The 26,403-nt window shown below is 32.7% G+C and overlaps 2 protein-coding genes across 4 annotated transcripts in view; one reads left to right on the top strand and one right to left on the bottom strand.

Moving 5' to 3' along the window:
- The window catches only part of LOC126886472 (uncharacterized), a 614,879-nt gene that overhangs the window by 114,872 nt on the left and 473,604 nt on the right, over positions 1-26,403 (top strand). The window lies entirely within an intron of this gene.
- Positions 9,286-26,403, bottom strand: part of LOC114335758 (perlucin-like) — a 36,990-nt gene continuing 19,872 nt past the window's right edge. The window contains exon 4 of the mRNA XM_050653447.1: positions 9,286-9,585. Within this exon, the coding sequence (XP_050509404.1) occupies positions 9,437-9,585 (149 nt within the window). The 3' untranslated portion in view covers positions 9,286-9,436. The remainder of the gene's footprint in view (positions 9,586-26,403) is intronic.

Genomic DNA, 26,403 nt, shown 5'->3' with positions numbered 1-26,403 from the left:
TTCTGGTTGGGGTACTCAATTTTTATGAGAACTGTGAGAAAATTGATTGACATTTACAGATAAAATTTTTGAAGTTATACTTCTTTAGGCACACAGACAGTATGGCGTTTAGTTGCTAAATCTTTTTAGTTATGTATAAATATATCAGTGCAAGAAAAGGTGTGAAAAGAATATATTAGTGCTTTTAGTAAATATAATTATCATAATTTTTTTGTCTTTGGTTTTGCTTTCCTCAGGAATAAGATGAGTATTATTAAAACATTTTATTGTATATTTATTATACTTCACACCTTGTCTGTTTGTTACCGTGAATTGTCATTAGGTACATCCGAACCGATACAGACACAGTTGTCGTAGCGTGTTTCGTATAGCATTCGGCCAGAGATCGAGAGGTCTTGAGTTCGAATCCAGTGCAATTCTATACTTTTTTTTATTTTTTTTTTTGAAAGCGGTAAGCACAAAATTAGTTTGGTGTTTAAAAAAAAATTTAAAACAAACTGTTTAAACTATATTTATTTTTAAGAAAAATCATATAATAGAAGTATAACTTCTTACGTGCGTACAACACACACACATTCTTTTTTATAGTTTTTACAGTTAAAAAAAGTTTTATAGAGGAGTCAATATAGAACGAGAACGTGCATTGTTTCGGAAAAATTCAAATAAGCTTATATTTTTCTAAAACTTTTTTGTTAGTTTTTAGTTTATATAATATGTACATGTTAAAGTAAAAAGTTCTACTCACATATTTGGCCGCTAATTGTTTATTAATTGTGTAAACAATTGTTTGTATAAATAGTTTTAAAAATATCGTTGAATTCATTATTTTACTTTGATCAAATATGTTCCTATTGTTTTTGATTAACACGAATTTCGCTTAACAGTTAAGTGCCTTCATAGTTCACAATATTTCAATTAGAAAGATGTAATTGAACAGTGAAACATAGTTTTTAATTCAAAACAACTTTTACTAATGACAATTTTCGATCTTGTAAAATATAAAGGTACTTTACTTTTGAGTGAAATTCATATTTTTTGACAGACCTCGTATAAAAATATTCAAATTTGATATCTGATGGTTGCATCTTAGATTGTGTACGATGCAGAGTATTTTATAAATAATAAGTTTTTTCCGTAAAACTGATAATAAAAATGTTTTAAGTACACAGATATACTTTATAAGAGCTCAAAAAAAATTTTTGTTGAATATTTATTATTGTTGAAGCTTATTATTAAATGCAATGTAGGTAATTTTTGCCAAAAAAGTTTTGATCACTTTGTATAAACATTTTATAGCTGGTAATTCTCGGTTTTTGTGTTAAATTTCTTTATCTTTCTTAATTTTCTCAACAAGAAATTGTTTATTTCATATCTAAAGTAGGTAAAATAATTAAGTGAATTTTATTGTTGTTTAATTGGGTTTATATGACTGCGGACACTAAATCCATTCGCCAATTTTACTTTTTTTTATTTTATTAGTCATTTTTTCGTACCTTATCCTAAAACTAATACTAATATTAATCTCTAATAAACAATTCTACTAATAAATAATTATTTTTGTATTTTTTTTAATAATTTTTTATTTTATATTTCTTTTTATTTATTTTTTCTAAATGATGTTCTCAGAGTTCCACAGTAAAAACTGCAACATTCTTCTTTTCTTCTTTAGCCCTCTACTTCATTCGAAAGCTTTTTACTATGGACTGTCCAGGTTCGTCATTCATTTTTTTTATTATATATTTTTTTATTATATATATATTTTTTTTTCTATTATTTTTTTTATATTTTTTTATATATTTTATTTTGTATTTTTTTTATTCATTTTTTTATTTTTTTTTCTTTTATTTTTATTTTTTTTTCTCTTTTTATATATATTTTTTTTTCTTTTCTTTTTTCTTTTATATAACAATTTACAAGAAATACTTAAACTATATTTTACAATTACAACTTAAGTTTAATATCTAAAATATGTTTATACAATAGTCGATATACCAACTCATTATTTTCTAATGTTAATAAATAATTTAAATTAATGGGATGGTGGACATCAGTCAAAGAATACAGTGAATTTAAAAACATATTAACTTTATTAGAAATAAGAGAACAGGTCAAAATTTTGTGTTGTAGGTTACCAAACTGACCACAAATATATTGACGGCTATCAGCTATATTAAGTTTAAATATATATGATGGTGTAAGACAGTGGTTAAATCTCATTCTGCATATGGTTCTTGTCATATCCTTTGTCGACTCCATTTTAGAAAACCAAGGTTTATCTGTGATATAGTTTCTGATTGATCTGTAATGATTTCCTGTATTTATGTTCTCATCAATATACCTTTCTTTCCATTCTTTCTTAAGCTCCTTGAATAAATCTGATTCAATATCTCCAGACGTACAAAGATAATGTGTTAATACTCCTTTTGTTACCGCGTTTTTAGCCAATTTATCTACCATTTCATTTCCAGTTATTCCACAGTGGCTTTTAACCCATGCTAACTTAACAGACTTTCCTTGTTGCTGAAGTTCTTTAATTTTATTTATTATATATAATTCAATGTAGTTTACTTTTGATTTAGCATTTATAGCACTAATTTTACTTAGAGAACTTTTACTGTCACTATAAATTATAAAATTTGAATGATTTATACTAGATAAATATTTTAGTGCTTCCATTATCGCTATTAACTCAGCTGTGTATATACTTATAATAGAATTTAGTTTGAACATTTTGCTAATTTTATTACTGCTATCCCAATAGGCACACCCCACACCTTCAATATTTTTTGATGCATCTGTATATACCATACAACAGTCTTTGAACATTTGTGAACTGTCGGAGATAAACACTAATTTTCTTAAAGATAGAGGCAAATTGCTATAGTCCCTTAAAAAGTATACCTGAACTTGTTCCATAGTATTAAAGTCAATATTATAATTTGGGTTTATGTCATATTTATAAAGTTGTTTATTATCACGGTTATTAGACTTTATTACGGTTGTCTTGTCCGACGGTGGTGGGGAGACTTATATTTTTGACTTTACGTCACAAGAGTTTACATTCCCATATTTTTAAATGATTTTCGATCATTGAATGTGTATTATTGTGTATATATGTGTATTATTTGTGTTATTATGAAATAATTAGACAAATAGTACACATTTTATCTCATACCGGGTGGTGAATCGTAAAAAGGGCCATAGGAAACTCAATGTAAAATTCTGAATTTATTGTTGAACTCCTGCTTCAACAGGGAATACTTGTAGAGAATTAAAATCTGTATTAAAATCAAAAGTTAAAATTGTTCTACGATTTAAATGCATTTCAAAATTTTGAAAAATATGATACATTTGCCAAAATAGGTATGCGTGTAAAAGTAAGGCCACACGTTACTATTTAACTGACAGCTCGCACCATTGACTGAATAAAAAAATCTTTATTATTAATCCTTTCTCCGCAACTGAGGGTATCTTATCAACTGTATTGTTTTTAAACAATAGATGATAAAATAAAAATATTGACAGTTCAAAAATGTGAACATTATTGCATTGTGTGTGGCCTAAGTTTGGGCTGAAAACTAAAATGTATTACATTTTTACAAAATTTTGGAATATGTTTAATTACGTAGACCAATTTTAACAGTTATTTCCAATACAGATTTCAATCCTCTACAAATAGTTTCTAATGTCTTTTGATGTACAATAATTATTAGGGAATCTGGAATTCAACAGTTCAGAATTTTACATTGAGTTAATGCAAAATTTTGACGCATGTCAAAATTCTCAATGTGTTTTAATTGTATTCATTTTTTTCGAATCCTGAGAAAACTAATAAATATTTTTGAAAAATTTAAACTCAGAATGAAAGACTACATTATTACCGAGGGCTGAAAGTCCCTGAAAACTTCTATAATGTTTATTTTAATAAGTTACAGGGCTGAAAATAAAAGAGAAGTGTGATATTTAATTTCAAATATTTCATTCAAAAGAAACTTTTTATTTATTCTAAGGGGCTTTCCGCCCTCGGTAATAATGTAATCTTGCATCCTGCGTTTAAATTTTTCTAAAATACTTGGTTTTCTCAGGATTCGAAAAAAATCATATTACGATTCAAATGACAGTAAACTCTCGTGACGTAATCTCACCCTTAATGTTCATTGGTTAGTCGATTTAGGCAACCGTAGTAATGTCTAAGAACCGTGGTTTATTATATATTGTCATTTTTGAATATAAATCTACTATATTTAGAGTTTTCTTTTTTATCCAATATTTTTCTGTCAAGTCTGCTAAAAACAGTTGATGTATTTTGGTAATTAAATTTGCCTTTTTTTCATACAATCTAACTAAAAGGCTGATGCCAAGTTTTTTTCGTCTTATATCCATCGGCATTTCACAGCATTCAACTTGTAGATTATTTATCGGTGTACTTCTTAGGGCTCCTATACACAATCGAAGGGATTTATTAATGATGTTGTCTATTTTATTTAAATGACACTGTGATGCGTCACTATATAATATTGATCCGTAGTCGAATATAGCTCTTATATTATTTTTAAAAAACAACAAAGAAATATTTGGATCTGCTCCCCAACGTAAGTGTGATACGAATCGAAGAAGGTTTATTCCTCTCTCTGTTTTTTTAACTATATGGTCTATATGTTCTTTCCAGAGAAGCTGTCGATCCAGAGTAATACCCAAATATTTAACATAACTTTGTACTGGATAGGAGATATTGTTTATTAAGATGTGATTAGGTATTTCTTTTCGTTTTCTTGTAAAAATACATAATTTGGTTTTGGAATCAGATATATTTAGTCCATGTAATTCACTCCATATTTTAATATGTTTGTCTCCTTCTTCAATGGATTTGACTGCATTTTCTATTTTAAAGTTTTCTTGATAAATAACTATATCATCTGCAAATTGTAAAATTTTTGTTGAGTTTAAATTTTTTTCTATATCAGAAATGTAAATTAAATATAACAAAGGGCTTAATATTCCTCCTTGAGGTAAACCACCCATCGCTAGTCTTGGACAAAATGTGTTATTATTTACCGATATATAAATTTTTCTACAGTCATACAATTTTATTATTTTTTGACAGAAACATTCTGGCAGACCTATTTGTATCATTTTGTTATATAGTATATTTAAATTAACGTTGTCGTATGCTGCTTCAACATCTAATAAAAGAGCGATTAGTGAAGAATTTTTCGTAAACGCTAAATTTATATCTGTTACCAAATGACTCACTGCTTCCACAGTAGAATGATTTTTTCGAAATCCAAATTGTGTTTGTGATAATTTATTGTTTTTTTCTAGCCAAATTTCGAGCCTAAGTTTTATCATTTTTTCCAGTATTTTTGTTATACAGGAGCTCAATGAAATACCTCTATAAGATTCTGCTGAATCAGGATTCCGATTTGTTTTGAGAATAGGAATCACCCGGTACTCTCTCCAGATATCTGGAATATCTTCTGATAGCCATATTTGATTAAAAAATTTAATAGTGTTTCTTTCCCTTTTTGATGTAAATTGGCCAACATAATATAATGTACATTATCTATACCTTGAGAAGTATTTTTCTTATTCTTAAGGCTTATTTCTAATTCACAGAAACTAAATGGAATTGAAAGTGGATGCATAGAGTTTTTTCTTTCCATTACATTAATTTTTGAAAATATATAATCTGGACATAGTTTTCTTAAAAACTCCTCAACCCATTCTCCTTCAATCACTGGATTTACTTGTGGTTTAAAAATATTTTGTAATCGTTTGGCTTGATTCCACATATCTTTAATTGGTGTATTTTTGTTTAAAGTTTTACAAAAATTTCTCCATGCATTACGCTTACTCTCTAATACAACTTTTTAGGTTTTCGCTACACATTTATTATAATTTATATAATTTTGTATATTAGACTGTAGTTTAAACTTGCGTAAAGCTAGTTTTTGTTCTTCTATTACCTTTTTACAATTGTCATTCCACCAAGTTTTTCTAAATCGTAGATTAGTCCCTGTTCTCTTCTCCGGTATACATATCTTACAATATTCGTTTAATTTATTTAAAAATTGTTGGTAACTTAAATTATTATTTATTTCCATGAAATTATCAGTGATAGAAGAGAAAAGAGACCAATCCGCTTTATTTATGTTCCATTGGAATTTTGTATTTACACATTCCGCTTTATTAACATTAATATTTGACTTAATAACAATAGCAAAATGATTTGATCCTAATGTCTCGTCCACAACATCCCAATCGAAAAAATGACTAATATTTGCTGAGCATATTGTAAGATCTATTGCAGATTTATTATTGCTATTCGGTCTACGCATCAAAGTTTCTTTACCATTATTTAAAATTACAAGATTACAGTCCTCAATAGCTTCTAACAGATTTTTTCCTATAGTGTCTACAGTACTACAACCCCAAACATAATTGTGGCTATTAATATCACCACCAATTATAAAAGGCTTCTCTAGACTATTAAAAAACTTTTTCCATTCATTTAGAGTGATTTTAAGATTTGGTTTTACGTATATTGAATAAATGTTTAACTTTTTGCCGGATTGAATTTTAATTGATATGCTATTGCACATTATGTCATTAATATGGTGAAAAGTAGGACTGTTGTAAAATTTTATTAATTTTTTCAAAAGGATGGCTACTCCACCATATCCATCATCTCTATCATTCCTAAAACATTATAACGCGTAAAGTTAATAAAATTACTTTTTTTTAACCAAGTTTCTGATATTAATCCTATATCTATTTTATTGTCATACAAGAATTTTTCTAAATAACCCTTATTTGTTTTAATTGATCTCGCATTCCATTGAAGAAATGAAACGTTAGCCATCACGAGGTAATAATAATTGTGAAATATTGTTTTTTAATAATTCCAACGTTTTTTGATCTAAATTGTGATTAATTTGATTTAATGTTGCTGAAATAAAGTTAACTATTATTTCTCCTATATAATTTTGATTATCGTTTTGTGTTTGTGTTGTGTTAGAATAAATGGGATTATTAAAATTATAACAAGGCTGACTTTGAATTCTTGGTGTTTGCAAATTTTTTCTGCGTGCTTCCATTGTTTCTTTATCTACTCTAGTAGAATCAATACTACTTAATCTTTTTCGTTTAGATATTGTATATGTATTTGAAGTATTTTCTTGGTCTTTACTTACTGTTGAATAACATTTTTTATATTTATTATTAGCTTCATAATATGTTATATTTTCATTATTCATAATTTTTTAATATATTCCTGTTTTTGTCTTTCTGTACAATCTGCTCCCTTGTCAGTAGCGCTGTGTTTTCCTTTGCACAATACACAAAGTAAATTATTCGGATTGGAACAATTAGATTTGTTGTGTTCTTCGCCACATCTTTCACACCTATCTTTTCCTCTACATTGGGCGCTTATATGCTCAAATCTCAAACACTTTAAACATTGGATTATTCTGGGTGTATAATTTTCCACCTCGTATATCATTTTTTCTATTATTACATTTTTTGGTATAGACTGACCTTTAAAAGTGACAATTACGGTTCCTGTTTTTACATAATTAGTATTACCATTATCTTGAATCACTTTCCGCATAATTCTTTTTACATGTAATACTTCGAATTTAATTCCAAATCTAGGTTTAATTAATGATAATAAATCATTATCTTCTACCTCTTTATCTACCAATTTTATAACACCTTTCTTTTGAGTAAAAAACGTTGGAATATATGCCTCATACTCTTTGCTTTTAAGAATTTGAGAATCAATTAATTTATTAGCACTAGCAAAATTATTTAGTTCTACCTTGATTTTATTTCTACCAGCTACTGTAATTTGTGTGATATTATTTTCAATTTCAGGTACTGCACTTAAAATCAAACGGACCGTGCCGATCCTGTGTAATCGACCAATGTTACCGTTTTTATTTTCTATGTGTACTATATAAGGTGCATTATCTCCAAATTGATATCTGTGTTTTAATCTTAAATTTATTACTTTATTTACCTGACTTATCGTTATTGGAACTAAATTTGTTACTTACCTCAATAGTGCTACTTGTTTGGTTTTGTTTGTTTGTTACCTTATTATTTACTCTATTGTTATTTTTATTTAATTCCTCATATTACATCATCCCATCTCCTTCCATTTCTACATAAAATTTACCTTTATCTGGAGGTTCGGGTGGTATACCTTCCATATTATTTGTTTTCTGAAATTTAACTTCTAGGCGCGAAATTTCACACTTTCTTACAGATCACTGGTTTAGTACTTCTTTATACTACTCGTAATACTCAAAAAGTTAAGAAAAAACCTTAAGAATTAATAATTTTTAGGAAAACTTCTAAATAAACTGCCTTTCAATTTGACGTTTATTTGACATTGAAGTGAATTTTAAAGATTACGTCCTAATATTTAGAAAAACATCTATTAAATTGTAATAAATTTGTTCAAACTTGAGTAATACCATCCTATAATGGTAGTAAATCTGTAAAACTACGAAGTTTTCAAAAATTACATTTTTTTGAGACGTGTCGTAGCATTTGAATTAAATTTTTGAAATTTTTTTTGAATGAAACATCTTTCGTAAGATGCTTGAAAAATAAGTTGTGCAAATTTAAAAGTTTTATAGGTAAAATTGTATTAGTTACACATTTTTAAATCGTTTTTAAACAATATTCCTAACAATATTCATGTAAGTCACATTTTCTGCCCACACCGTACTTACTATGCACATACATTTTACAAGTATGCACATACATTTTATATACATTATAACATGTATTTTTATTACAACCATAAGATAGCTTAATTGTTCTTCTTTCATGTTCAAGTTGTAAAATTTCATTTGATCTGTTAGTTAAATAATTGTATTAAAATAACTCAACCGTGCACTTCGCCAAACGCTAATTTACAGTGCGCTAATGTTTCCGAGAAGGGTGACTTTAGCGTTATAAATAAAAAATTATAGAAGCTATAGATTTAATTTTAGAAAAATTTTTATATAAGATTTATTTGTAGACTTTTCTGAATTTTTTAATGATTAAGTCAGTTTTTTTCTAAGATTTACATTTTCCGAGTTATTTAAAAAACAACTAATTTCGCAATTCATTTGTTTAATAAAAAATGAAGCACCCACTTCTGGAGTAGAACTTTTTGATATGTTGTTTACTAAACATTTCTTAAACAAACTACAAAAAGTTCTATCTTCTTTGATTTTTTTTGAAGTCAAAATCCCTATTGACTTCCCTATGAAAATAAATAGTCAAATGTACTGGTAATGCTAATGTTTATTTATTACTTTCAAGGACATTACAATCTTGACGGTAGTTTTGCCTAATTTTGACAGTCGTATCTTTCGCAAATGAAATGAAAGCGGACATCGCATGCTCTGTTATTCCACTGTAAGTTTTTATCAGCTTTTCAAACTTGTAAACATTTTTCTCCATTTCTATGATCGGGTTGACCTTTCGACCAATTTGTGTAATTTACTAAATCGCCATAGGGGAACCATACCCACTTACTTTCGTCGACTAGTCTGGTACCTGCTGTCCAATATTCAAAACCTTTCTCTGAAACATAAAAATTTTTATTTAAATTTCACTGAGTAGAAGTATATTTAAAGAAGCGGGATTAGATAATACTCCGGTCAACTTACACATCCGAAGCTACAAAAATTACCATCAAGCTGAAAATTGGCAGGATTGTTCAAAATACTATCATAAAATTATTTATGAAATCTAAAAAGTCCTCATAAATCCGACCCGAGCTAAAAAATTTACGAGGGGTCAAAGGTCATGATGGTAGGGGAGCAAAGTATGCTAAATGTGCAGACACTCGAGCGCTTTGGGGACCTACTGGGTTGTAAAGAGTAGGTCCTAAAACCAAAAAAAGTTGAGTAAAGTTTTCCATTTTAGTGGGCGCTTGCCATTTTTACTTTATCATACTACATACGCAGTATAAGTATAATAGATAAAGTTATAGGATCGTGCAAAAAATTTTTTTTTAGATTTCACTTTTTTTCGACGTTTTGAGTCCCCCTGAGTCTAAAAAGCAAATAAAAAAAACATGTCGGAAGTATTTACGTATGTTTTTACGTAAGTTCAAGAGAATTTTGTCGAGAAACTAAGCTTTTGAAAAAAACCTCTCAAAGGGGGGTTATTTGGGGCCCATTTTTGCAAATTTTGACCGAAACGAATGAAATTTAACTTAAAGTTAGCTCATCGATAGGTAAATAGAAATACGGAATTTGACATTTCCAAATCCAAAATGGCGGCCAGCATGGCCGACCGCCCACCCGATACATTTCCCTACCAATCTAAAAACTTGTTTAAGATAAATTTAATTTGAAAAAACATTTATATAGCCTAAATATGGGGCTATAACAAGAATATTATCGTTTATCAGAAAAAGTTATGGGTTGCCTATATTTAAGGGGTCAAAATTTGACATAAATTTGAACTAAATTTTCTCAAAAATGACTCCAAGGAATTTGTTTATTTTTTGATATGTTTTTGATATCCTATCAGTAAATTGAATAACATTAGTCAGATTTCTTACCTCCTCATAGGAGGGGAGTTATGAATTTTTTATAAAAAAATATTCGATTGCCCGTAACTACCTCTGTAATAGAAACTAAAATTTGAAATTTGGCAAACGTATATAGTACTTTGTTATCTATTATCACAATAAATTTTAACCACAATATAGCTTCCGGTTTAACCGGAAATGAAAAAAAAATCTTAATTTTTTACATACATAGAATGTAAAATTATTTTTCCAATGACATAAAACTCGTTGCTGTAACTCAAAAACTCGAAAAGTTACAGAAAATTGAAATTTTGCTAGAATCTTGTGTGTGTCGCCTCTCACGCGATCATAGCAGAGCACTATTATAGGGCAGTCAATGAGGGTATTTGGCTCCGAATTCCATCCTACTACATCGATGTACTTGATATTTTCACAGTAAGTAGGGAATAGCTCAAGAAACAAAATCTATCCTATATACTATGGTGCTTTTATCTTGGGGCAATTCCCACCCCTTCAAGGGGGTGGAACATTTATTGGTCAAAATAAGCATGGAAGTGGCTAGAGAACCTATTTTTAAGCAAAAACTGATCTATACTTTTTTTTGAGAACTCAATACTTTTTGAGTTATGCGTAGTTGAAAATTGGCCATTTTCATTTAAAAATGACACGTTTTCGGACGGTTTTTTGTGAATACCTTAAAAACTATGCATCAAACTAAAAACAATATATAATTTTTTTTTTAATTATAAATAACAAAGAGATTCGTTCCTTCGTAAATTTTCTATTTATAATACAAAAAGAGATATGGTAGGTAAAAAGAGTTTGTTTTTTGGTGCATGCTCAAAGTGCTCATGCTTTTGTAGTGTTTGAAAAGGCCTTTAAAACGAGCACCGTTAAATGTCGGTTACATTCAAACTAAGCGAGATATGGTGCAAAAAAATATATGACTAATGTACTTTAAGGAAAAATGAGAAGTACATACATTTAACCCCTCATTCACCAGAATTTAAATGCATAGAACCATAAAATATTTTCAAGTATACAAGGTGTTTCTAAAATATCAAAATAACGAGTAACTTTGTTATTTTTATAGAATGCCAGTATCTAGTACGATAACGATAATAGATCGGTACGATAAAGTTCTCGGGCGGCCCTTCCGTCCAGCGTTCTTAATTTAATTTTCCATTTCCAACAATCGTTTTTTCCGATTATAACTCCATCTATCCATAATTAGAAAAAATGTTTCGAATAAAAGTTACTTATTTTTACGTAAGGAATCCAAATCTGCAATAAAAAAATAAGGGCTCCTATTTAAGATTTTAAAGTAACCCCCCACCCCACATCCATGGGGGGTCGTGTTTGGTGCCATTCGATAGATTTTTCAAAAATATTAAATAAGTGTATTTTACAGTTTTTCGATCTGATATTCATTTCGCGAAATATCGCGGGATTCGTATTTAAAATATTAAATTTACCCCCCCCCCTCTCCGTGGGAAGTCGTGTTTGGTATTATTCGATAGATTTTTAAAAAATATTGGGCACATATTTTTTAGTTTTTCGATCTGTCATTTATTTCGCGAAATATTCGCTTTTCCCTTGTGAAACTTTGGGACTCGCCCATTTCCTTACGCCCGGCTCAGATCGTCAGATTTTTGAAATATACACTCTTTTGCTTGTACTTAACTTACCTTATCTTAATCTGACAATTTCGAGTTTATTTAAGGATAGATTTTTTTTTCGGGCCCCCCTTAACGAACTCCCCTGTGTTAAGAGCCAATATATGGTAGAGGTACATCTGCAGGGTACCAAGTTTCTCCCCATATGCTAATCTGACGTGCTCGAGTAACTGCAAAAATCCCCGCTTGGGCTCCCCACCATCACCAAATATAGTTTTTAGCGATTTTCAGCGAAACGGTAAGTTCTTACAAAAAATGTAGACCATATAATTATCTATAAAAAATTCCTTATTACTTTTTTTCCTGAGAGCCACCGTTTTTGAGATATAACGATTCAAAAAGTGGTAATCGTCATAATATGCGCACACGTTTCCACACCACCTTTGAGGTACTGTACTTAGCGCGTTTTTTTAACGTGATTTTTTAACAATGGCTTTTTTCACGCTCTTCTTACATTCCTGGCCGCAAAATAAGCATTAAGCATTGTTGTTTAAAACAAAAAGCTGGTTCACTTACACGTGCTCTAGTACGAGGAGTACTTTTGGTCGATGTACTGGCTTCTTGTTTTTCATGTTGTCTTTTATTAGCTGCAGCAATAGAACACTTTCGAGTATAACTTTCACAACACTCCACATGTATGGTCACAGATTTCTGCTCTTTAAGAAATTCTAAAAATTCATCAGCTCTTTCAGTACTTGCATTGATTAATGTTTTTATTCCACGTTTAACGGTTACAATTTCACCTTCAGTTAAAATTTTAGCGCAAATAAAACAGTATTCTGACATTTTTGTTATAACAATGAAAATAACACGAAATAGGTTAAAAAATATAGGTTTAACACGTATTTTCATTCCGGAGTAGTACTCAAGGCTAATTAATACCTCGAGGGTGTCATCTAATACCTGAAGGATTTCGACACCCAGGAAGATTACGGTGTAATTTGCATAATAGTAAACAAACTAAACTTGCATAAAATTTATTGTATATTGAAATATTTATGAGTACTTAGCAACAAACATTTTGCCTAGAAAGTTGTCTTTCATTATTATGTTCAAACCCTTCTGAGAAAAGAATAGGTAGGGTGATTAGATTAGCCAACGAACGTATTTATCTGATTCACATTATAGCTCAGGTCACCGTCCGCTCACGCTCAGCTCAAGGTTCGGTCAACTATTCTTACACGCATCTGAATCATGCTATCCGCACTAAACACGACGGTCAAGTTCCGTCCCTTTTTTTGACCGCGGGGTTTCTCCGAGAGAATATTTTGATCGTGGCTTGAGCTGACCGTGAGCGGAGCGTGACCTGAGCTATTATGTGAATCAGTTATATTCCGACAAAAACCCATCTTTAGAAATTGAATTAAGGCGCATAAATAAAAACAATTATTATAAGTTAATACTTTGTCATATCAATTTACTATTTTTGTTGGGATTAAGCCGTAAAATCCAAATAATTGTTATTATTTTCGCGTTAAATTCACTTTGTAAAGATTTTTTGTTGGCACTCTAATATAATACAGTTTATACAGGGCGTAACAAAAATACAGGTCATAAATTTAATCACATATTCTGGGACCAAAAATAATTCGATTGAACCTAACTTACCTTAGTACAAATGTGCACATAAAAAAAGTTACATCCCTTTGAAGTTACAAAATGAAAATTGATTTTTTCCAATATGTCAAAAACTATTAGAGATTTTTTTATTGAAAATAGATATGTGGCATTATTATGGTAGTAGCATCTTAAGAGAAAATTATAGTGAAATTTGGACACCCCATAAAATTTTTATGGGGGTTTTGTTCCTTTAAACCCCCCCAAATTTTGTGTACGTTCCAATTAAATTATTATTGTAGTACCATTAGTTAAACACAATGTTTTCAAGACTTTTTTTCCTCTTAGTACTTTTTCGAAAAGTCAGTTTTTATCGAGATATTTCGAATATTTGTCATATCCACCACATATTTGTAAATATGGTTAAGTACGATTATGGAGACTTGGTAATAATATGAAAATTTATTTATGATTTACATTTTTAGGCATATTTTGAACCATATTAAAAAAGAAGCCACATCTCGATAAAAGGTGCCTTTTCGAAAAAATACAAAGAGGCAAAAAAGTTTTAAAAACACTGTGTTTAACTAATGGTACCGCAGTAATATTTTAATTGAAACGTACACAAACATTTGGGGGGTTAAAAGAACAAATCCCCCATAAAATTTTTATGTAAACATATTGAAAAATAAGCCTTAACTCGATAAAAACTGCCTTATCGAAAAAATATTAAGAGGCAAAAAAGTTTTAGTAATATTGATTTTAACTAATGGTACCACAATAATAATTTAATTGAGACGTACACAAAAGTTTGGGGGGATGGGGGGGGTTTAAGGGAACAAAATCCCCATAAAATTTTTATGGGGTGCACAAATTTTACTATAATTTTTCTTTAAGATGTTTCTGCCATAAGAATGCCACATGTCCATTTTCAATAAAAAATCTCCAATAGTTTTCGATGTATTCGAAAAAATCGATTTTCATTTTGTAACTTTAAAGGGCTGTAACTTTTTTTATGTGCATATTTGTACTAAGGTAAGTTAGGTTCATTCGGACTATTCTTGGTCCCAGAATATGTGATTTAATTTATGACCTGTATTTTTGTTACACCCTGTATATTGCATACCTCGGTAGACCGCAAGCTGTATAGTAGAAACATTATCAGTAGTAATTGCACAAGAGCTCTAAAATTATTGAATTTTTCCCGAGTGTCACTTTGGCAGTTTTAATTACACGAGCCGAAGGCGAGTGAAATTATGTCAAAGTGTCACGAGGGCAAAAATTCTATATTAATTTTAGAGTTCGAGTGCAATTTGTTGCGATTATTTCATGAATAAAACTGTTCAAAACCAAAATTTTATTGTAATTTATATATGTAAGTACCAATTAGTGAAATTAAACACACAGTTGTTATAAATATGTATTTGACGGTTGAAAGTCATCACTTTTATAATTTTTAAAACATTTGTCATTAATGTCACTGAATGTATTTTTTCGTAGCAACGAAGGGCATCTGACGTAATATACTTAACGACGCGACGGGAGATTATCAAAAATTATCACCTTAATTTGCATGTCTGTAGCTTTCTATTGGTCAGAATCTCCTATGAATGAAATAATCATATTTATAATCTTATATTATTATGTGTAATATAAGTTAAGTTGACCGATAGAATATTATGTTTAGGTACTTGTATTACAGCTTCAATGATGTATATACCTGGTGTACTAATACATATATTATGACGATTAGAAGTCTTTCAACTCTTTGAATCATATCTCAAAAACGGTGGCTCTTAGGAAAGAAAGTATTAAGATATTTTTTATAGATAATTATCTAGTCTACATTTTTTGTTATAACTAATTTTACGATAAAACTTACCGTTTCGCTGAAAATAGCTAAAAACCATATTTGGTGACCTTTGACCCCGCGTAAATTTTTTAGCTCGGGTCGGATTTATGAGGACTTTTTAGATTTCATTTATGATGGTATTTTGAACAATCCTGCCAATTTTCAGCTTGATGGTAATTATTGTAGCCCCACTCCTATTTTTGAGTCTAACTAGACCGGTCTATAAGGGAGACTTGAGAATCGTATATAATTAAATTATAACCAAACTGCCAATATTAAAGTGGATGGCCAATTAACAGAGGCAATCTCCATAGACAGGAGTGAGGCAAGGATGCATTCTGTCCCCGGTGTTGTTTAGTATATACTCTGAATATATCTTCGAGCAAGCGATGGGAACATAGGCATAACCAAGGGGTTTTGGGGGTTATAACCCCCCATTTGGATGTACTTTGAGCTCTATACGCTTAATACCATTACTATTCCATACCCCCCAGAGGCCATCAAGTAGTTTTACCCCCCCCTAAGGGTCATCCTGGTTACACCTCTGGATGGGAGAACTGCAGAAAGGCGTAATAGTCAACGGAATGCGACTTAACAACATTAGATATGCCGACAACGCAGTAGTTTTTGCAGACAGTATAGATGATTTGCAAAGAATAATGTCGCGCATATCAGATATAAGTAGAGAACACGGACTTGGTCTCAATACGAAAAAAAAAAAACAAAGTATAATATGGTAGTCAGTAGGCTCGAAATATTAAATACACAGGATGGTTAACCAACAACCAATTGACAGGGTGAACGACTATACATACCTTTATTACGAACTTAACCAGCCAATGAGGCCACTCAACTGAAATAAAACAACGCATGGGAAAGCGAGATTACGGTTCATAATGATGAAGCCTCTTTTTAGAAGTCACGATTTACCACTTGGTACCAAAATCGCTCTCATCATATGCTATTTATTTTTTACGGTATTACACGGAGTAGACACTAGACACATGTACACTTTTCGAAGGTTCTTTAAGAAACCTCGAGGCATTCGACATGTGGTATTACAGACGCATTTTAACTAGGGATGGGAAAAACCTACCGGTTATAACCTAAAACCGGTTTTTTCCTCTCCATTAATCGGTTTTCCCGGTTGTTTTTTTGTCGCGGTTATAACGGGTTTTCTATTTTTAAAGTAATAACCGGTGAAAAACCGGGTAAGTGGAAAAATATTGAATTCAGAGAAAAACGGGGAAAATTTTTCGCCCCGCGCGTAAATGGGAAATTTTAAGCTGACTGAAACCAATTATGCAACACTGATGGCTGATTTCTATACTAATATGGACTGATATCCATTCGAATGGACTATTACAAACTAAAATGCAATGTAAATGTAACCGATGAGGTATTGGCTGTGACAAAAAAACCGATCACCGGTTTTTGGAACAACCGGTTTTTTCGAGCGGTTATAACCGGCAGGTTAAACCGTAGGTAAAAAAATCGGTATAATTGAAAACCGGTGTTTTATCAACAACCGCCATCACTAATTTTAACAATTTTGTGGGTGGATCCATGATACTGTATTTAAGAAGATAGTATCTTCCCGTAGCGCAAATACGTCCGAGTTCGCGCATCGCATGACGTAACTATAGACCGGAATTTGAATTCTTGTTGTTAGCTTATAGTCCAGGCTGTATCGTCGCCCCCGTTAGGTAACATATTCCGATTCGATTTTGTTGCACAAACTCACTTAAAAAGAATTCCTTATAACAAATATACAGAGTGCAGGGAGGTGCCGCGGTCGGAAAATTGTTTAACAATTATTTTAAACAAATTCAAAAAATCAATTTTTTCACTCCAAAAAACCAATTTTTTCACTTTGTATAATTTTTGTTATTCTTTGGGTTATTACGAGCCAAAAAAGGTCTCTTGTAATTTTTCTCCAAAATTGACGTTGTTGAGTTATACTCGATTTACAATTTGAATAACGCGAAAATGGCCCTTTTCAAGGCTTAATAACTCGGTTAAAAATTATTATTATGAAAGTAAAAAAGTGACTGAATCAAAGTTGAAAGCCCCCCTACAGGATTCTGAAGAAATTTTGTCCTTATTTTATTACTGAGATGTTATTTTTAATTGTTAACCAAGAGCGCTAAGTGAGGCGGCCGTCAATGTGAGTGCAAGTAAGATGCACCATTAGACGGCCGGAATGGTGCATCTCTTTCATACTCACTATTGACGGCCGCCTATATATATGCAGTTAGCGCTCATTGTATATATATACACCGTTTTTAGGCGTCAACGCCCTTCCGGTAGGGATCTATGGAGGAGTGTCACCGAGCCGCAAGCCCTTATCCCTTGCCGTACTGCTCCTCCATAGGCCGATCAGACACCAGCTTATTCCAGACCAAGTCGTAGATTCTTTTTAGAATTTTAGACTACGACGTCAGCCTTTTTATTTTTCTATTCACCGGGCTAGGGCTTGAACCTCGATCGCCTCGGCCGCATATCCACTATAGATTTGTCAATCGTGCGCCTCAGTCCGCTTGGCTAATCTGATCGACAGCGCTCATTGTTAATAATTAAAAATAACAGCTTAGTAATAAAATAATGACAAAAATTTCTTCAGGATTTTGTAGGGTGGACTTTAAACTTTGATTTGGTCACTTTTCATAGTAATAATTTTTAACTGAGTTATTAAGTCTTTAAAATGGCGATTTTCGCGTTTTTCAAATATTAAATATTAAAATAAATTTTAGGGAAAAATCACAAGAGACCTTTTTTGCTGATCCCACTTACCAAAAAAAAGTTGGTTAATAGCAAGCTGAAAATATGTTAATAGCTTAAGGGTGTCTAGTAGGACAAACAGAACATAGGAAGTTTTAATTGTGGAACAGTTTAAAAATTTGGAACGTCAGATTACGGAAACGTTCCATGTGTTTTGTCGGACAGAACTTCCAATTGATTTGTTACCATTTCATTAAACCCTCATGCAAAAATTAGACTGGTGTTTATCAGCAACTGGGCATTTTAATGAGTGGATCACGAAGAACATGTCACAAAAATCATGTTGGTAGGTAATAGCAGTCTGGATTTTATCATGAGAGTTTAATGAAAAGGTAACAAATCAATTGGATGTTCTGTCCGACAAAATACATGGGACGTTTTCGTAATCTGACGTTCCAAATTTTTAAACTCTTCCACAATTAAAACTTCCCCTGTTCCAGTGTTCCAGTACATCAAAGTTTGTCCGACTAGACACCGTTAAGCTATTAACTTGATTTTCAGCTTGCTATTAATCAACTATTTTTTGATACGCGGGATCCAGGTCTATTAAAATGATCCAAAAAATCTAAGAAAATTAATGTTTTGAATTTGTTTAAACAATTTTCTGACCGCGGCACCTCTCGGCACCATGCGGATTTGTTATAAGAAACTCTTCTTTTTAGTAAGTTTGTGCAAAAAAATCGAATCGGAATAATTTACCTAACGTGGGCGACCATACAGTCTGGACTATACAACCTCGAGCAATTCAAACTAATCGGAAATCATTCGCTCATTACGAACCATTACGAACTTTTGTCTCCAGTTACGTCACGACTCCCTTCTCTTCGAGATGTGCAATATATATGTGTGGATCGTGTAAGTAACGTTGAGGTCGTACGTAGAATGGGTAACATAGATTATTAACACCATATAAGGCGCAAAATGGAATATCTTGGCCAAGTTATGAGGAATATACAGAGATGTGGCTTGTTGCAGCCCATTTTTCAGGGCAAGATATTTGGAAAGGGAGTACCAGGGAGAAGAAAAATATCTTGGCTTCAACACCTGAGAAAGTGGTTCCATACACCGACAACCGGACTATTCCGAATAGCAGCTAGCAAAGTTTGGATACCCATGGCTTATCGCCAATATCTGGAACAGATAGGCACCGTGGGAAGAAAAAGAGGAAATATATTATGAATATGGATTTCATTATCCATAAACTGATATTATTGAATACAACATATCAATAGGCAATATAATCAAATTATTGAAATCATAACAAGTCACCATCACAACAGAACAAGAACAGCTCCAATATGGCACTTGTCAGCAACAATGATTTTTAGTACATATAGTTGGGATGAACACGAATTAGGAGAGCGGCACACCCCTAATTTGAGGCTTAGAAATCAAAAAAGCGACCATGATAGGTGAATGACAAATTCCGGCCCTTCTTTATATTTTCGAGGCCGCTGAATCCGAATATAAAGTTTATTTTTATCTAAAATTGGTGGAACATGTTCAAAAATCAAATTGTAAGCAATAATGCGAAATATCAACTTCGATGATTTTTCAAGTTTAACTCGCGGCATCTTTGGTTGCTGCCAATATTTTCTTTTGAAAATTTTACTGCCTCATCTTTGAAGTATTTAGATAACAATGAAATTTGTCCAAAATGTTTAAAAGAATCAAAAGAGGGGTTGCTAATTTTTAAACATTTTGTCGTCAGATTTTGTTAGTTTCATGTTTACTTAAAAAAGATGAGTGACAAACTTTTTAGTTTATAATTTTAATCAACAAAGCATTAAAACATAAGTCATGGAAAAGTTTTCTGGAAAATCTCAAGTCAAAATATGCAATAAGAAAAAGTTATGTAACTTTATAGACGAGTGACTATAGTTTTTCTCGAGATAATGACCACGGTGTGGTGAATGGCAAATTTTTGTCATACTTTATGTTTGTGATGGTGCTGAAAACGAAAATGAGGTTTATTTCGAATTTTATTTGGAGAAATATTGTCAAAATAGCAATTTTACCCTAAAAATTAAATCACGTTTTTTTGAGTTTAACTCCCTACAACTCTGTTCCATTTTAATATTTTTTTCTGAAATTTTTAAAGTATATATTTCTCATCTCTCTGAAGACAATGGGATTTGCTTCAATCTTCCAGTCTTATTACAGTAAAAGTTATGAATTTTTTAAAGTTAAAGGTGAAGATTTCTGAATTGCAAAGTTTAATCGCAAAAGTTGAGTGACAAAATTTTAAATTTAGCTTTTTAATCAAGTTTGTATTAAAATATTAAATACAAAGAACAAAATATTTTATGGAAAAACACTTTAAATTTTAAGAAAGACGTGATTTAATTTTTTTTTATTTTTAAGGTAAAATTGTGATTTTGAAAATATCCCCCCCTGTCCCTTAGAATTCAAAATAAACCTCATTTTTGTTTTCAGCGCCATCAAAAACATAAAGTATGACCAAAATATACCATTCACCACACCGTGGACATTTACCTAACTTTGTTTCTATTGCATATTTTGACTTTAAATTTTCTAGAAAACTTCTTAATTACTTACGTTTTAATTTTCTGTTGGTTAAAATCATAAACTAAAAAGTTTGTCACTCAACTTTTTTAATTAAATATGAAACTAAAGAAATGTGACTACAAAATGTTTAAAAATTAACAACTCCTCTTTTAATTTGTTTAAACCTCTCGGACAAATCTCATTGTTATCTTAATTCTTGACAGATAATTCAATAAATTTCTTGAAAGCAAATATTTACAGTAACCAAAGATACAGTGAGTTGAAGTTGAAAAATCATCTAAATTGAGTTTTCGTTTTTTTTTGCATAACATGTGATTTTTGAACATGTTCCACCAATTTTAGATACAAATAAACTTCATATTCGTATTCAGCGACTTCGAAAACATAAAGAGTGACCAAAATTCGTTATTCACCTGAAAGTTGATTTTCGTGGTCGGTATAACATAATTTTAGGGGTTGCTGCCGCTCGCCTAAATGGTTTGAGACATAAAGTTGCTTGGAAGAAAACTAGGACCAGTTCTTCTTCTTAAAGTCCGTCTCCTATCGGAGGTTGGAAATCATCACAGCTATTCTTATTTTACTGGCGGCCGCCCTAAATAGGTCGATGGAACTGCAGCCGAACCATTCCCTCAGATTTCTGAACCAAGATATTCTGCGCCTACCGATACTTCTCTTACCCTTGATTTTACCCTGGATGATCAGTCTCAGCAGCGAGAATTTGTCACCTCTCATAATATGGCCAAAGTATTCAAGCTTTCTTCTTTTAACAGTAAGTACAACTTCACATCCTTTTCCGATCCGACGTAAAATTTCGGCATTCGTCACTTGGTCCATCCAAGATACACGTAGCATTCTACGGTAACACCACATCTCAAAAGCTTCAATGTTTTTAATGCTGCTCAACTTCATGGTCCATGACTCAACTCCATATAATAAAGTGGAGAAGATATAACAGCGCAGCATACGCACTCTCAGATCTAGATTTATGTCACGACTACAGAGAAATATTTTCATCTTGTTAAATGCTGATCTAGCTATTTCTATTCTTGCTCGTATTTCTTTTGTTTGATCGCCTGTATGATCCAGGCAAGCTCCAAAGTATTTATAGGAGGATACCCTTTCTATAACGGTGTTATTGACAACCAAATCATTCCTGGCGTGTGGATCTTTTGTTATTACCATCCATTTAGTTTTCTGAGGTTTAATGTAAGTCCGTAGCTGTTGCAATAGTGGTTAATGCGTTCCATCAGTCGTTGCAGATCTGCAAGATTGTCTGCTAATATCACTGTGTCGTCAGCGTATCTCACATTATTGATTGTATTTCCGTTGATCATTACACCACAACTAACCTCCGACAGAGCTTCTTTAAATATGACTTCGCTATAAAAATTAAACAAAAGAGGAGACAGAATACACCCCTGTCTTACTTCTCTACATATTTTGATCTCCTTTATCTCTCCTTTTGATCTCCTTGAACAAATTAGTTATTATTCTAATATCTTTTTCATCAATGTTCATTTCGATTAGAAGTTGTCTCAGTCGGTCGTGTCGGACTCTATCGAAGGCCTTCTCAAAGCCTATAAAGCAGGCGTATACATCCTGAATGATATCCAAACAACGCTGAAATAGTACGCCCACACCAAAGAGCGCTTCCCTCGTACCAAGGCCGTTCCTGAAGCTTATTTGTGTTTCATTTATATCTTCTTCAAGTTTGCGGAAAATTCTATTATGAATGATTTTTAGATAAACTTTAAACATATGAGAGAGAAAAAAGACTAAGTTTTCACTCTAATGGCATATAAAACAACATAATGCTATTCTACATCCCACCAGAATGAAAACAATGGGAACCTTCTCTGGTTACACCTCCGAGGCTTCTACAATTTGCAAGCCATACGGATGCTGAGACTAAGGAAGATGAGGGAATTCTACAATTTGCAATTCACGTCACATCTGCTCAGCGCGGTAAAGTTCCAACGAGAATGGTTCCCTTCATACTCCACACAGAGTAAATGTAAATGAAAAATGAATAACCACTTTCAATTTCGTTGCAAAACGAAAATACAGCCGAACCATATTCTAGTCCAATCAGAGAGTGCTGCAAGCACCTCTACCGGTTTCGAAACTTATTAGTCCCTCATCAGGAGGCACATATGCTGCTTTCCCCGATCCAACCAAAACAAGCCCCAGCGTGCAGTCCCGGATTGCAACGAACGAAATGGCATGGATGCCCTAGCGGCAACTGCTAGCAAAAAGACTAAGTTTTCACTCTAATGGCATATAAAACAACATAATGCTATTCTACATCCCACCAGAATGAAAACAATGGGAACCTTCTCTGGTTACACCTCCGAGGCTTCTACAATTTGCAAGCCATACGGATGCTGAGACTAAGGAAGATGAGGGAATTCTACAATTTGCAATTCACGTCACATCTGCCCAGCGCGGTAGAGTTCCAACGAGAATGGTTCCCTTCATACTCCACACAGAGTAAATGTAAATGAAAAATGAATAACCACTTTCAATTTCGTTGCAAAACGAAAATACAGCCGAACCAAATTCTAGTCCAATCAGAGAGTGCTGCAAGCACCTCTACCGATTTCAAAACTTATTAGTCTCTCATCAGGAGGCACATATGCTGCTCTCCCCGATCCAACCAAAACAAGCCCCAGCGTGCAGTCCCGGATTGCAACGAACGAAATGGCATGGATGCCCTAGCGGCAACTGCTAGCAAAAAGACTAAGTTTTCACTCTAATGGCATATAAAACAACATAATGCTATTCTACATCCCACCAGAATGAAAACAATGGGAACCTTCTCTGGTTACACCTCCGAGGCTTCTACAATTTGCAAGCCATACGGATGCTGAGACTAAGGAAGATGAGGGAATTCTACAATGGTTCCCTTCATACTCCAACCATTCTCGTTGGAACTTTACCGCGCTGAGCAGATGTGACGTGAATTGCAAATTGTAGAATTCCCTCATCTTCCTTAGTCTCAGCATCCGTATGGCTTGCAAATTGTAGAAGCGTCGGAGGTGTAACCAGAGAAGGTTCCCATTGTTTTCATTCTGGTGGGATGTAGAATAGCATTATGTTGTTTTGTATGCCATTAGAGTGAAAACTTAGTCTTTTTGCTAGCAGTTGCCGCTAGGGCATCCATGCCATTTCGTTCGTTGCAATCCGGGACTGCACGCTGGGGCTTGTTTTGGTTGGATCGGGGAGAGCAGCATATGTGCCTCCTGATGAGAGACTAATAAGTTTCGAAACCGGTAGAGGTGCTTGCAGCACTCTCTGATTGGACTAGAATATGGTTCGGCTGTATTTTCGTTTTGCAACGAAATTGAAAGTGGTTATTCATTTTTCATTTACATTTACTCTGTGTGGAGTATGAAGGGAACCATTCTCGTTGGAACTTTACCGCGCTGAGCAGATGTGACGTGAATTGCAAATTGTAGAATTCCCTCATCTTCCTTAGTCTCAGCATCCGTATGGCTTGCAAATTGTAGAAGCCTCGGAGGTGTAACCAGAGAAGGTTCTCATTGTTTTCATTCTGGTGGGATGTAGAATAGCATTATGTTGTTTTATATGCCATTAGAGTGAAAACTTAGTCTTTTTGCTAGCAGTTGCCGCTAGGGCATCCATGCCATTTCGTACGTTGCAATCCGGGACTGCACGCTGGGGCTTGTTTTGGTTGGATCGGGGAGAGCAGCATATGTGCCTCCTGATGAGACACTAATAAGTTTCGAAACCGGTAGAGGTGCTTGCAGCACTCTCTGATTGTACTAGAATATGGTTCGGCTGTATTTTCGTTTTGCAACGAAATTGAAAGTGGTTATTCATTTTTCATTTACATTTACTCTGTGTGGAGTATGAAGGGAACCATTCTCGTTGGAAATTTACCGCGCTGAGCAGATGTGACGTGAATTGCAAATTGTAGAATTCCCTCATCTTCCTTAGTCTCAGCATCCGTATGGCTTGCAAATTGTAGAAGCCTCGGAGGTGTAACCAGAGAAGGTTCCCATTGTTTTCATTCTGGTGGGATGTAGAATAGCATTATGTTGTTTTATATGCCATTAGAGTGAAAACTTAGTCTTTTTGCTAGCAGTTGCCGCTAGGGCATCCATGCCATTTCGTTCGTTGCAATCCGGGACTGCACGCTGGGGCTTGTTTTGGTTGGATCGGGGAGAGCAGCATATGTGCCTCCTGATGAGAGACTAATAAGTTTCGAAACCGGTAGAGGTGCTTGCAGCACTCTCTGATTGGACTAGAATATGGTTCGGCTGTATTTTCGTTTTGCAACGAAATTGAACGTGGTTATTCATTTTTTTAAGCATATGACTCATCAAGGCAATCGTTCTGTAATCCGAGCACTCTTTTACATTTGATTTTTTAGGTATTAAAATGAATGTGGACCTTAACCAGTCTTGTGGTATTATTCCAGTATCATATATGTTGTTAAATAACTCGAGTATCATGTTCATCACTTCTTCATCAATAAGTTTTAATACTTTAACCGGTATTTCATCAGGCCATGGTGTTGTCTGGAATATGCTTTACAAAACACCATCCTTGGTGTTTTGTAAAGCATATTCCAGTTCTTGTTTAAGTATCCTTAAACCATTTATTTCTTCTCGTTTCACTGTTATTAATTATCTTTCGCTGTCAAAAAGTTCTTTTCCGTATTCTTTCCATCTTGTGAGTTTTTGTTTGAAATCTATTATAATCTTGCCTTCTGAATCATTCATCATTCCACTATGAGGCTTCTTCTTTGTACCAGTCATTTCTATGATCTTCTTATGCATGCCGAAACTATCGTACCTTCTCTCACATTCCTCAATATCCTTGCATTGTTCTGACAGCCATTTTTCTTTTTCCTCTTTAATCATTTCTTTATGGTTCGATTTATTGCATCATATTGTTGTTTGTTTTTGTTCTTATAGGCACGTCTTTCATCCATTAAATTAAGAATTTCTTCTGTCATCCATGCCTTTCTTTTAGTTGTCTCAGTTCGTTTAGGAGTCAACGTCTCTTTAACAGCTGTTGTTAGTGCTGCCTTTATCTGTTTCCAATTATTTTCAACTTCTTCGGAGTACACGCTATTAATTTCTTTCAATTTTTATTAATTTTTTTCTTTTATGTCTTCTCTTGTTCTTGTATCTTTTAGTCTATTGAAATATATCCGAGTCGTTTGTTTCTTTTTTAGTTTCTTTAATTTTATGTTTAACACAGATACAACCGGATTGCGGTCAGAGTAGATGTCCGCACCTGGGTAGGCCTTTGTTGATAGTATAGCATTTCTAAATATCTGGTCAACCAGAATGTAATCTATTTGATTTCTAATCATCCTCCCGTTACCATCAGCAGCGGATTTCCATGTGTAAAGTCTACGCTTCGGGAGTTTAAACATTGTGTTTGTAATTACAAATTTTTCGTTTTGACAAAATTGAACCATTCTGTCACCA

This window comes from Diabrotica virgifera, chromosome 6 (genome assembly GCF_917563875.1).
Source record: "Diabrotica virgifera virgifera chromosome 6, PGI_DIABVI_V3a".
Lineage (NCBI taxonomy): Eukaryota > Metazoa > Arthropoda > Insecta > Coleoptera > Chrysomelidae > Diabrotica > Diabrotica virgifera.
This window is presented reverse-complemented; position numbering and strand designations above follow the sequence as displayed.